General features: G+C 52.3%; 1 protein-coding gene across 1 annotated transcript in view; it reads right to left on the bottom strand.

Annotated features, from left to right (window-relative positions):
• Window positions 1-4,510: 4,510 nt before the first annotated feature.
• Window positions 4,511-13,915, bottom strand: part of LOC139240395 (trypsin-like) — a 30,942-nt gene continuing 21,537 nt past the window's right edge. Inside the window, exon 5 of the mRNA XM_070868893.1 lies at window positions 4,511-4,742. Coding sequence (XP_070724994.1) covers window positions 4,593-4,742 — 150 coding nt within the window. The 3' untranslated portion in view covers window positions 4,511-4,592. The remainder of the gene's footprint in view (window positions 4,743-13,915) is intronic.

The following is a 13,915-nucleotide window of genomic DNA, read 5'->3' as shown; positions in this document are numbered from 1 at the left end:
GGGGACAGAGTGTAGTGTAACAAAATTTGCAGATGGCACAAAGATTAGTGGGAAAGCGGGTTTTAATCCGATAACACTCCTGTGAAGCGCCTTGGGATGTTTCACTACGTTAAAGGCGCTATATAAATACAGGTTGTTGTTGTAGTGATATATGGTAAACACCAATGGTCCCAGTGCAAATCACTGTGACACATTACAACCCAAGTCTGCATTTCCTGCCCATTATCCATCTCTGACCCAACTTCATCTGAAGACTGATTTTGGCCTTGACAGCCTCCCCATCGTCCAATAATTCCAATCACGCACTACTCTTCAGGGCCTCTTCCCTGTCCTTCCACAGTCACCCCTGAGTAAAGCTCTCTCTACACTGTCCCATCAAACACTCCCAGGGCAGGTACAGGTACAGGGGGTTAGATACAGAGTAAAGCTCCCTCTACACTGTCCCATCAAACACTCCCAGGGCAGGTACAGGTACAGGGGGTTAGATACAGAGTAAAGCTCCCTCTACACTGTCCCATCAAACACTCCCAGGGCAGGTACAGGTACAGGGGGTTAGATACAGAGTAAAGCTCTCTCTACACTGTCCCATCAAACACTCCCAGGGCAGGTACAGGTACAGGGGGTTAGATACAGAGTAAAGCTCCCTCTACACTGTCCCATCAAACACTCCCAGGGCAGGTACAGGTACAGCACGGGGTTAGATATAGAGTAAAGCTCCCTCTACACTGTCCCATCAAACACTCCCAGGGCAGGTACAGCACGGGGTTAGATACAGAGTAAAGCTCCCTCTACACTGTCCCATCAAACACTCCCAGGGCAGGTACAGCATGGGGTTAGATACAGAGTAAAGCTCCCTCTACACTGTCCCATCAAACACTCCCAGGACAGGTACAGGTACAGCACGGGGTTAGATACAGAGTAAAGCTCCCTCTACACTGTCCCATCAAACATGAAAATCAAAATTCAATGAGATCATAGATGATCTGTGACCTAACCCCATCTACCCGCCTTGGTTCCGTGACTCTTAATACCCTTACCCAACACTAATCTATCGATCTCAGTCATAAAACCAATTGATTCCCGGCCTCGACAGCTTTTTGGGGGAGAGAGTTCCCGATTCCCGTTGCCCTTTGTGTGAAGAAGTGTTTCCTGACATCACCCCTGAATGGCCTGGTCTCTAATTTGAAGGTGACGCCCCCCTTGTTCTGGACTGCCCCCCACCCGGGGGAACAGTTTCTCTCTCGATCTCCCCGATCCAATCCTTCAATTGTCCCAAACCCCTCGATCAGATCGTCGCTTAATCGTCTAAACTCGCGGGATCGCAAGCCCAGTCTGTGCGACCGGTCCTCGGGATTTAACCCTTTAATCACTTGAGATGGTGTGATGGGAGAATGCGGGGGGGCGGGGGGAGTCGGGGGGTGGGGGTCGGGGAGGGACGCGGCGGGTTAGCATGCGTGCAGTTCCCCAACTGCATCAATCCTAGGATCTCGGACAGGACCAGGTCTGAGAGACATAGTTCGCATAGAAACATAGAAAGTAGGTGCAGGAGTAGGCCATTTGGCCCTTCGAGCCTGCACCACCATTCAATAAGATCATGGCTGATCATTCCCTCAGTACCCTTTTCCTGCTTTCTCTCCATACCCCTTGATCCCTTTAGCCATAAGGGCCATATCTAACTCCCTCTTGAATATATCCAATGAACTGGCCTCAACAATTCTCTGCGACAGGGAATTCCACAGTTTAACAACTCTCTGAGTGAAGAAGTTTCTCCACATCTCAGTCCTAAATGGCCTACCCCTTATTCTAAGACTGTGACCCCTGGTTCTGGACTTCCCCAACATCGGGAACATTCTACCCGCATCTAACTTGTCCCGTCCCGTCAGAATCTTATACGTTTCTATGAGATCCCCTCTCATCCTTCTCAACTCCAGTGTATAAAGGCCCAGTTGATTCAGTCTCTCTTCATATGTCAGTCCGGCCATCCCGGGAATCAGTCTGGTGAACCTTCGCTGCACTCCCTCAATAGCAAGAATGTCCTTCCTCAGATTAGGAGACCAAAACTGAACACAATATTCCAGGTGAGGCCTCACCAAGGCCCTGTACAACTGCAGTAAGACCTCCCTGCTCTTAAACTCAAATCCCCTCGCTATGAAGGCCAACAAGCCATTTGCCTCCTTCACCGCCTGCTGTACCTGCATGCCAACTTTCAATGACTGATGTACCATGACACCCAGGTCTCATTGCACCTCCCCTTTTCCTAATCTGTCGCCATTCAGATAATATTCTGCCTTCCTGTTTTTGCCACCAAAGTGGATAACCTCACATTTATCCAAATTATACTGCATCTGCCATGTATTTGCCCACTCACCTAACCTGTCCAAGTTGGACTCTCTTCCCTCAATCTGTGCTGCGCTGTGTTATCATGTACAAAGGTATCGGTAGTTAGTCTTGACTCACCAACACACTCAATACCGGCAGATGGAGGGATAGTGCCTCCTGCTGGCTCGGGAACAGAATCGCACCAAAACTTGCAGAGGCGATCATAAGAACATAAGAAATAGTAGCAGGAGTCGGCCATTCGGCCCCTCGAGCCTGCTCCGCCATTTAATAAGATCATGGCTGATGCGATCATGGACTCAGCTCCACTTCCCCGCCCGCTCCCCATAACCCTTCACTCCCTTATCGCTCAACAATCTGTCTATCTCCACCTTAAATATATTCAATGACCCAGCCTCCACAGCTCTCTGGGGCAGAGAATTCCACAGATTTACAACCCTCTGAGAGAAGAAATTCCTCCTCATCTCAGTTTTAAATGGGCGGCCCCTTATTCTAAGACCATGCCCCCTAGTTCTAGTCTCCCCCATCAGTGGAAACATCCTCTCTGCATCCACCTTGTCGAGCCCCCTTATTACATTATATGTTTCGATAAGATCACCTCTCATTCTTCTGAACTCCAATGAGTAGAGGCCCAACCTACTCAACCTTTCCTCATAAGTCAACCCCCTCATCTCCGGAATCAACCAAGTGAACCTTCTCTGAACTGCCTCCAAAGCAAGTATATCCTTTCGTAAATATGGAAACCAAAACTGCACGCAGTACTCCAGGTGTGGCCTCACCAATACCCTGTCTAACTGTAGCAAGACTTCCCTGCTTTTATACTCCATCCCCTTTGCAATAAAGGCCAAGATACCATTGGCCTTCCTGATCACTTGCTGTACCTGCATACTATCCTTTTGTGTTTCACTCACAAGTACCCCCAGGTCCCGCTGTACTGCAGTACTTTACAATTTTTCTCCATTTCAATTATAATTTGCCTTTCTATTTTTTCTGTCAAAGTGGATAACCTCATATTTTCCAACATTATACTACATCTGACACATTTTTTGCCCACTCACTTAGCCTGTCTGTGTCCTTTTGCAGATTTTTTGTGTCCTCCTCACACATTGCTTTCCCACCCATCTTTGTATCGTCAGCAAACTTGGCTACATTACACTCAGTCCCTTCTTCCAAGTCGTTAATATAGATTGTAAATAGTTGAGGACCCAGCACTGATCCCTGCGCCACCCCACTGTTTACTGTTTGCCAACCGGAAATGACACATTTATCCTGACTCTCTGTTTTCACTTAGTTAACCATGCTAATATATTACCCCCAACTCCGTGAACTTTTATCCAGTACTGCCCCTCCGACAGTGCGGCGCTCCCTCAGTACTGCCCCTCCGACAGTGCAGCGCTCCCTCAGTACCGCCCCTCCGACAGTGCGGTGCTCCCTCAGTACCGCCCCTCCGACAGTGCGGCGCTCCCTCAGTACCGCCCCTCCGACAGTGCGGAGCTCCCTCAGTACTGCCCCTCCGACAGTGCAGCGCTCCCTCAGTACCGCCCCTCCGACAGTGCGGCGCTCCCTCAGTACTGCCCCTCTGACAGTGCGGAGCTCCCTCAGTACTGTCCCTCCGACAGTGCAGAGCTCCCTCAGTACTGTCCCTCCGACAGTGCGGTGCTCCCTCAGTACTGCCCCTCCGACAGTGCGGTGCTCCCTCAGTACTGTCCCTCCGACAGTGCGGCGCTCCCTCAGTACTGTCCCTCCGACAGTGCAGCGCTCCCTCAGTACTGCCCCTCCGACAGTGCAGAGCTCCCTCAGTACTGCCCCTCCGACAGTGCGGCGCTCCCTCAGTTCTGCTCTCCGACAGTGCGGCACTCCCTCAGTACTGCCCCTCCGACAGTGCGGCGCTCCCTCAGTTCTGCTCTCCGACAGTGTGGCACTCCCTCAGTACTGCCCATCCGACAGTGCGGCGCTCCCTCAGTACTGCCCCTCCGACAGTGCGGCGCTCCCTCAGTACTGCCCCTCCGACAGTGCAGCGCTCCCTCAGTATGACAGACACTGAAACACAAAGCGAGTTGATGGAACGAAGGGGAGGAGATAAGGTTGAGGGCGGGTGATGGGAATGGAGAGATCGAGACGTGTTATTTTCTGTGTGTGTCCTTTTATTGAATTACAGGAGCCGGTACAGAGGGGTGTGATGTGGGAGTCACTGCGGGGAGGAATTATCTGGCAGTATGTCCCCTCTGACAGCTCGGTCCCACGGAGAGACGATCTCAGACGGAGGCGATGGTGTCCTGGATCCACGACACGTAGTTACAGACCCTGGTGTAGACCCCTGGGTGGTCCCTCTCGGCACATCCGTAGCCCCAGGACACGATACCCTGGAGCATCCCGTTACATACCACTGGACCACCCGAATCACCCTGCCGGAAAAACAGCAACGCACCCAGTCATCACCAGCAGCTCGGAAGGGTCAGGTCACCCAATGCCCCCTCCCCCACCGCCCAAAGGGCCCACCCCCCTCTCCCACTCCCCACCTGCCCCCTCTCCCACCGCCCAAAGGGCCCACCCCCCTCTCCCACTCCCCACCTGCCCCCTCTCCCACCGCCCAAAGGGCCCACCCCCCTCTCCCACTCCCCACCTGCCCCCTCTCCCACCGCCCAAAGGGCCCCCCCCTCTCTCCCACTCCCCACCCGTCCCCCTCTCCCAACGCCCAAAGGCCCCTCGGCCCCTCTCCCACCGCCCAAAGGTTCCTCCCCCTCTCCCACTCCCAAACCCAAAGAAAGTAAGAGAGAAAGAGAGAAAGAGAGAAAGAGAGAGAGAGAGAAAGAAAGATAGAAAGAAAGGAAGACCTGCATTTCTATAGCGCCTGTCGTGGTAACGTCCCAAGGCGCTTCACAGGACCCTAAGCCGCATAAGGAGAAATTAGCACAGATGACCAACAGCTTGGTCAAAAAGGTCAGTTTTAAGGAGCGTCTTGAAGGAGGAGAGAGAGGTTTAGAGAGGCGGAGAGGTTTAGGGAGGGAGTTCCAGAGCTTGGGGCCCAGGCAACAGAAGGCACGGCCACCGATGGTGGAGCGATTATAATCAGGGATGGTCAGGAGGGCAGAATTTGAGGAGTGCAGAGATCTCGGGGATTGTAGGGGCTGGAGGAGGTTGCAGAGATAGGGAGGGGTGTAGGGGCTGGAGCAGGTTACAGAGATAGGGAGGGGTGTAGGGGCTGGAGCAGGTTACAGAGATAGGGAGGGGTGTAGGGGCTGGAGCAGGTTACAGAGATAAGGAGGGGTGTAGGGGCTGGAGGAAGTTACAGTGATAGGGAGGGGTGTCGGGGCTGGAGGAGGTTACAGAGATAGGGAGGGGTGTAGGGGCTGGAGGAGGTTACAGAGATAGGGAGGGGTGTAGGGGCTGGAGGATGTTAAAGAGATAGGGAGGGGTATAGGGACTGGAGAATGTTACAGAGATAGGGAGGGGTGTAGGGGCTGGAGGTGGTTACAGAGATAGGGAGAGGTGTTGGGTTGGAGGAGGTTACAGAGATAGGGAGGGGTGTCGGGACTGGAGGAGGTTACAGAGATAGGGAGGGGTGAGGGGCTAGAGGAGGCTACAGAGATAGAGAGGGTGTAGGGGCTGGAGCTGGTCACAGAGTTAGAGAGGCCTGCAGGTGTTATGTATTTAACCCCTTGTAACCTGTATCACACTACCACCAGAGGGCCCACCTGTTGGAGTCCCAAGCGGTCCCAGCATCCCTTGGGAGCACGGTTATATAAGCAGGTCTCCCAGGAGGTACCTGCACTCTGGAGTCTCATTAAAGGAGCTAAGGTCACACTTGCTCATTGTACACAGTACTCAGTTTCATCCTTTATTATGAGCATAATAATTGGCGACGAGGTAACGAACAACCGCGCGAAAATGCAAAGGACGGTCTGTATCCTGGAGAAGTTCTCAGAAGGGGACGATTGGGAGGCCTGTCGTGGGGAGACTTGACCAATACTTTGTGGCCAACGAGCTGGAAGGGGACGAGAACACTGCCAAACGAAGGGCGATCCTCCTCACTGTCTGTGGGGCAACAACCTCTGGCCTCATGAAGAATCTCCTGGCCCCAGCAAAACCAACAACCAAATCCTATGAAGAATTGTTCACGCTGGTCCGGGAGCACCTAAATCCTGAGGAAAGTGTTTTGATGGCGAGATATCGGTTCTACACGTGTCAGCGGTCGGAGGGCCAGGAAGTGACGAGCTACATCGCAGAATTAAGGCGCCTCGCAGGACATTGTGAGTTTGAGGGATTCCTAGAACAAATGCTAAGAGACTTTTTTGTACTGGGCATTGGTCATGAGACAATCCTTCACAAACTATTGACTGTTGAAACTCCGAACCTAAGTAAAGCTATAACGATAGCCCAGCCATTTATGTTCACCAGGGACAACACCAAACAGATTTTGCAGAGTAAAGAGGTTTCGGCCAGTACTGTACACAAAGTAACGTCGGTCTCGAGCAGGAATATACATGGCAGGACGTACACGCCGGCTGCTGCTGCCCAACCTCAGATGACCCAGAGTCCGCCATCAATTGTTAATGTGAGGCAGTTAACACCTTGTTGGTGTTGTGGAGGTGATCATTGGCCCCATCAATGCCGCTTCAAGCACTATGCGTACAACGGCTGCAGGACAATGGGACACCTCCAGCGGATGTGCAGGTGAGCTGCAAACCCTGCAAACCACCAGGTTGCAGGGGAAGATCGATCCACGGTGGATCAGGCTGAATTGGAGACTCGTACCGAGGAGGCAGAAGTGTACAGGGTACACACCTTCACCACGAAATGTCCACCGATCATGTTGAAAGTGGAACTGAACGGAATTCCAGTATCCATGGAACCGGACACGGGTGCGAGTCAGTCCATAATGAGCAACAAGGCCTTCGACAGGCTGTGGGGCAACAAGGCACACAGGCCCAAGCTCAGCCCCATTCACACCAAACTAAGGACTTACACCAAGCCACTAATCCCTGTAATTGGCAGTGCAGAAGTCAAAGTCTCCTATGGTGGAGCAGTGCATGAACTCCCGCTGTGGATTGTGCCAGGGGATGGCCCCACATTGTTTGGCAGAAGCTGGCTGGGAAAACCCGCTGGAACTGGGACGATATCCGAGCACTTTCCTCCGTCAACGACGCCTCATGTGCCCAGGTTCTGAGCAGAATCCCGTCGTTGTTCAAGCCAGGCATTGGAAGTTTCTCGGGGGCGAAGTGCAGATCCATTTGGTTCCCGGTACGCGACCCATCCACCACAAGGCACGGACGGTACCGTATGTGGTGCGTGAGAAAGTGGAAATTGAGCTGGACAGGCTGCAGCGAGAACGCATCATCGCACCGGTGGAATTCAACGAGTGGGCCAGTCCGATTGTCCCGGTACTCAAAGAGGACGGCACGGTCAGAATTTGTGGGGACTATAAAGTAACGATTAACCGTTTTTCAGTGCAGGACCAGTACCCGCTACTTAAGGCAGACGACCTACTTGCGACCCTGGCTGGAGGGAAGACATTCACCAAGTTGGACCTGACCTCAGCCTACATGACGCAGGAGCTGGAGGGGTCTTCGAAAGGCCTCACCTGCATCAACACGCACAAAGGTCTGTTTATCGACAACCGGTACCCGTTCGGGATTCGGTCGTCCGCGGCAATCTTCCAGCGGAACATGGAGAGCCTGGTAATGTCAGTTCCTCGCACCGTGGTTTTCCAGGACGACATACTGGTCACAGGTCGGGACACCATGGAGCACTTGCAGAACCTGGAAGAGGTTCTTAGTCGGTTGGATCGCGTGGGGCTCAGGTTGAAACGCTCGAAGTGTGTTTTCCTGGCGCCGGGGGTCGAGTTCTTGGGAAGGAGAATCGCAGCAGACGGCATCAGACCCACCGACACCAAGACGGAGGCCATCAAGAACGCACCGAGACCACAGAATGTGACGGAGCTGCGGTCGTTCCTGGGACTGCTCAACTATTTCAGTAATTTCCTACCCGGGTTAAGCACCTTGCTCGAACCCCGACATGTGCTACTGCGCAAGGGAGACGACTGGGTATGGGGGAAATCACAAGAGGCTGCCTTTAAGAAAGCCAGAAATTTGTTGTGTTCAAACAAACTGCTCGTTCTGTATAACCCATGTAAACGATTAGTGTTAGCTTGCGATGCGTCGTCATACGGGGTCGGGTGTGTGTTACAACAGGCTAATGAATCGGGGATTTTGCATGATATGTCCTTACTATACAGTATAAATGCACACGAGGCCCATACTTGAGAGAAGGTCACTCTGTGACCAGTTACCTTTATTACCAAGACCACAAGAGGCAGAAGGTGGGTGGAGCTTCCCCTTTTATATCGGAAAGTCCAGGTTAGGAGTGTCTCCCATAAGTTCGCCCCCTGTGGTCAATGTTCTCAAGGTGTCCAACTTAGGTCAGTTTATACATGGGTTACAATGATAGTTGAATACATGACATCACCTCCCCCCCAAAGTCTTATTGGGATCACAGGTTGAGTCTCTCTGGTGGTTTACGCTCCCTTGTAGAGCGCCTGAGTTGGGGCTCCGGTTGTTGGGCGCTGGCCTGAGTGTCTGCTGTTTGCGGTGCCTCAGGCCTGTCCGGACTGCCCACAGTGACTGGGCTCTCCTCCCTTTGGTTCCGGTGTTCGGTCACCTGTGGTGGAGTAAACTCTATATCGTGTTCTTCCCCTGCTTCTTCTTTGGGGTTGCTGAACCTCCTTTTTGTTTGATTCACGTGTTTGCGGCAGATTTGTCCATTGGTAAGTTTAACTACCAGAATCCTATTTCCCTCTTTGGCAATCACAGTGCCTGCGAGCCATTTGGGCCCTGCAGCGTGGTTGAGGACAAAAACAGGGTCATTGACATCAATACATCGCGCCCTCGCATTCCTGTCATGGTAGTTACATTGTGACTGACGCCTGCTCTCAACAATTTCTTTCATGGTGGGGTGTATAAGGGATAACCTGGTTTTGAGTGACCTTTTCATTAGCAGCTCTGCGGGTGGAACCCCTGTGAGCGAGTGTGGTCAGGATCTATAGGCCAACAGGAGGCGTGGTAAGCGGCTTTGTAGGGAACCCCCTTGGAATCTGAGCATCCCCTGTTTGATTATCTGCACTGCTCGTTCTGCCTGGCCGTTTGAGGCCGGCTTGAACGGTGCTGTTCTGATATGGTTAGTTCCATTGCCTGCCATGAAGTCCTGGAATTCAGTGCATGTGAAGCACGGTCCATTGTCGCTGACCAAGATGTCCGGTAGACCATGGGTGGCGAACATTGCCTGTAGACTTTCTACCGTGGCAGAGGATGTGCTTGAATTTAAAATGGCACACTCGATCCATTTGGAGTAGGGGTCTACTACAACCAAAAACATTTTTCCCATGGAAGGACTTGCGTAGTCCACATAGATGCGTGACCATGGCTTGGCGGGTCAGGATCAGGGGTGAAGGGGGGCTTCCCTGGACGCATTGCCCAGCTGGGCACACGTGTTGCACCTGCGAACACAAAGTTCTAGGTCTGCATCTATCCCTGGCCACCAAACGGTGTGACCTGGCAATTGCCTTCATCGTGACAATGCCCGGGTGCTCATTGTGGAGTTCTCTGATGAACATCTCTCTGCCCATCTGGGGCATGACTACTCGGTTTCCCCACAGTAGACAATCGGCCTGAATCGAGAGTTCATCCTTGCACCTATGAAATGATTTAAATTCCTCAGGGCATGCCCTGTACGTGGCTGCCCAGTCCCCATTCAGGACACATTTCTTAACTGAAGACAGTAACGGGTCTCTATTTGTCCAGACTTTAATCTGACGGGCTGTCACGGGTGAGCCTTCGCTTCCGAAAGCTTCAACAGCCATGACCATCTCAGCAGCATGCTCGGTTGCCCCCTCGCTGGTGGCTAGTGGGAGCCTGCTGAGTGCATCGGTGCAGTTTTCAGTGCCCGGTCTGTGCCGAATTGTGTAGTCATAGGCGGCTAACATGAGTGCCCACCTCTGTATGCGGGCCGATGCATTTGTATTTATGGCCTTGTTGTCAGCCAAAAGGGACGTTAGGGGTTTGTGATCTGTCTCCAGCTCAAATTTCCTGCCAAACAGGTACTGGTGCATTTTGTTTACTGCATATACACATGCGAGCGCCTCCTTTTCTACCATCCCGTAGCCCCTTTCTGCCTGGGACAGACTCCTGGATGCATAAGCTACCGGCTGTAACTGACCCTTGACACTGACATGCTGCAACACACACCCGACACCATAGGACGACGCATCGCACGTTAACACAAGTTTCTTACACGGCTCATATAGTGTTAACAGTTTGTTAGAGCACACAATTTGTTATGCTCCATCAAAAGCCCTTTCCTGGCTGTCCCCCCAGACCCAATCGCGACCTTTGCGTAGGAGCACGTGTAGCGGCTCTAGCAGCGTGCTCAATTTGGGAAGAAAGTTGCAAAAATAGTTCAGGAGCCCCAGGAACGAACGCAGCTCCATCGTGTTACGGGGTCTGGGTGCTCTCTGTCGCTTCCATCTTGGACGCAGTAGGGCTGATCCCGTCTGCTGCTACCCTCCTCCCCAGGAATTCTACCTCTGGAGCTAAGAAGACGCACTTCGCCTTTTTCAGTCGCAGCCCTCCCCGGTCCAGTCTGCGTAGCACCTCCTCCAGGTTGTGGAGGTGTTCTTCAGTATCGTAACCCGTGATGAGGATGTCGTCTTGAAAAACCACTGTCCTTGGAATCGACTTGAGGAGGCTTTCCATATTTCGTTGAAAGATCGCGGCGGCCGAGCGAATCCCGAACGGACATCTGTTGTACTCAAACAACCCCTTGTGTGTCGTGATGGTGGTCAGCTTCTTCGACTCACTCGCCAGCTCCTGGGTCATGTAAGCTGAGGTCAGGTCCAATTTTGAAAAAAGTTTGCCACCGGATAGTGTCGCAAAGAGGTCCTCCGCTCTCGGTGGCAGGTACTGGTCTTTGAGTGACACCCGATTGATGGTGGCCTTGTAATAGCCACATATCCTGACCGACCCATCCGCCTTGAGCACCGGCACAATCGGGCTCGCCCAGTCACTGAATTCGACTGGCGAGATGATGCCTTCCCTCAGCAGGCTGTCCAATTCGCCTTCTATCTTTTCCCGCATCACGTTAAGCACCGCTCTGGCCTTGTGGTGTACTGGCCTGGCGTCTGGGTTTATGTGAATCACTACCTTGGTCCCCATGAAAGTGCCGATGCCGGGTTAAAATAATGAGTCAACTTTGTCCAGGACCTGTGAGCATGATATTCGCTCCACAGAAGAAATTGCATTGACATCGCCCCATTTCCAGTTCATGACAGCAAGCCAACTCCTACCCAGTAGTGCGGGACGTCCCCCGGGACAATCCAGAGTGGCAACCTGTTCTCCGAATCTTTGTGGGTCACGACTACCGTGGCGCTGCCTAGCACCGGAATGATCTCCTTTGTATATGTCCGTAGCTGTGCGTCAATCGGCAATAATTTTGGCCTCCTGGCCTTGGACACCCACAATCTTTTGATCTGTTTGATACTCATCAGGGACTGGCTGGCCCCTGTGTCTAGCTCCATTAATACTGGGATGCCATTGAGGAGCACTTTCATCATTATCGGTGGCGTCCTGGTATATGAACTGTATATCTGCTCCACATGAACTCGCTGAACTTCAGCTTCCAGCAATTTCCCCCAGTATTCATTTGGCTTTGTAGGGCTTACATCGGGCCTGTCCTCTTCGTATATCAACCTGGCTGCAGGCTTCCTGCACATACGCGCCAAGTGACCACTGACGTTGCAGTTTCTGCAGGTATATTGCTGATACCTGCAAGCTCTGGCTGGGTGTTTGCCTCCACACCTCCAGCATGAGCTGAAGGCCCCATTGTTGGAAACAAAAGGTCCATTACCAGTCGATCATCTCTGACTGTCTCTGTAACTGTCCTTAAGCGCAGCATTAACAGGTGTTGATGGCCCCATTACTGGCTGCATTGTCCATTGCGATGGCATGAATTGCCGTTCAGCTAGCCATTGTCTCTGTTGAATTACCCCTTTGGGTTCGACTACATGCTGGGGCATGTCCGATTGCCCCTGTCTGCCTAGAGAACTGTGTGCCGCGTTAACAATGTTGACTCCCTGGTCGTTTGCTGCATTTGAGCCAAGATTTTTATCATACATCATCCTGGTCTCTTCCTCGCCTGAGATAATTGTCTGGGCTATCAGAGCCGCTGCTTCCAAGGTCAAGTCTTTGGTCTCAATCAGTTTCCTGAAAACCCCAGCGTGCCCGATGCCCTCAATAAAAAAGTCTTGCAGCATCTCCGTTCTGTATGCATCTGGGAACTTACATAGGCTCGCCAGTCACCGGAGGTCTGCCACAAAGTCTGGAACACTTTGCCCTTCTCGCCGCCGGTGAGTGTAAAACCGGTGTCTCGCCATGTGCATGCTGCTCGCTGGTTTAAAGTGTTCCCCGATCAACTTACTGAGCTCTTCGAACGTCTTGTCCGCCGGCTTCTCTGGCGCTAGAAGGTCCTTCATCAGGGAGTACGTCCTGGATCCACAAACCGCCAGGAGATGAGCCCTGCGTTTGTCGGCCGAATCCTGTCCCAACCATTCCTTAGTGACAAAACTTTGCTGTCGTCTCTCAATAAAGTTGTCCCAATCATCACCAACACAGTACCTCTCTTATGTGCTGCTAGTGGCCATGCTCACGTGGTTTAAATCCCAGTTTCTCGTCGCCAATGATATGTTCTTACTATATAGTATAAATGCACATGAGGCCCATATTGAGAGAAGGTCACTCTGTGACCAGTTACCTTTATTATCAAGGCCTCAAGTGATGAAGGTGGGTGGAGCTTCCCCTTTTATACCGGAAAGTCCAGGTTAGGAATGTCTCCCACAAGTTCGCCCCCTGTGGTCAGTGTTCTCAAAGTATACAACTTAGGTCAGCTCATACATGGTTTACAATGACAGTTCAATACATGACATTGCAACCGGTCGCTTATGCATCCAGGAGTTTGTCCAAGGCCGAAAGGGCCTACAGCACGAGTGAAAAAGAAGCTCTGGTGTGCGTTTACGGGATAAAGAAAATGCACCAGTACTTATTTGGCCTCAAGTTTGAGCTTGAAACTGACCACAAGTCGCTCATATCGCTGTTCTCTGAGAGCAAAAGGATTAACACCAATGCCTCTGCCCGCATCCAAAGATGGGCGCTCACGCTGTCGGCATATAACTATGTAATCCGCCACAGACCGGGCACAGAGAACTGCACTGATGCTCTCAGTCGGCTGCCATCGCCCACCACCGGGGTGGAAATGGCACAGCCAGCGGACTTGCTCTTGGTAATGGATGGCTTCGAGAACGAGAAGTCCCCCATCACAACCCGCCAGATCAGGACCTGGACCAGCCAGGATCCTTTACTGTCCTTGGTAAAAAAAACTGTGTTCTCCATGGGAGCTGGTCCAGTGTCCCAGCGGAGATGCAGGAGGCGATTAAGCCGTTCCACAGGCGCAAAGACGAGTTGTCCCTGCAGGCGGACTGTCTGTTGTGGGGCAATCGCGTGGTCTTGCCCAAGAAAGGCAGAGATATGTTCAT

Source organism: Pristiophorus japonicus, chromosome 31 (assembly GCF_044704955.1).
Source record: "Pristiophorus japonicus isolate sPriJap1 chromosome 31, sPriJap1.hap1, whole genome shotgun sequence".
NCBI lineage: Eukaryota > Metazoa > Chordata > Chondrichthyes > Pristiophoridae > Pristiophorus > Pristiophorus japonicus.
This window is presented reverse-complemented; position numbering and strand designations above follow the sequence as displayed.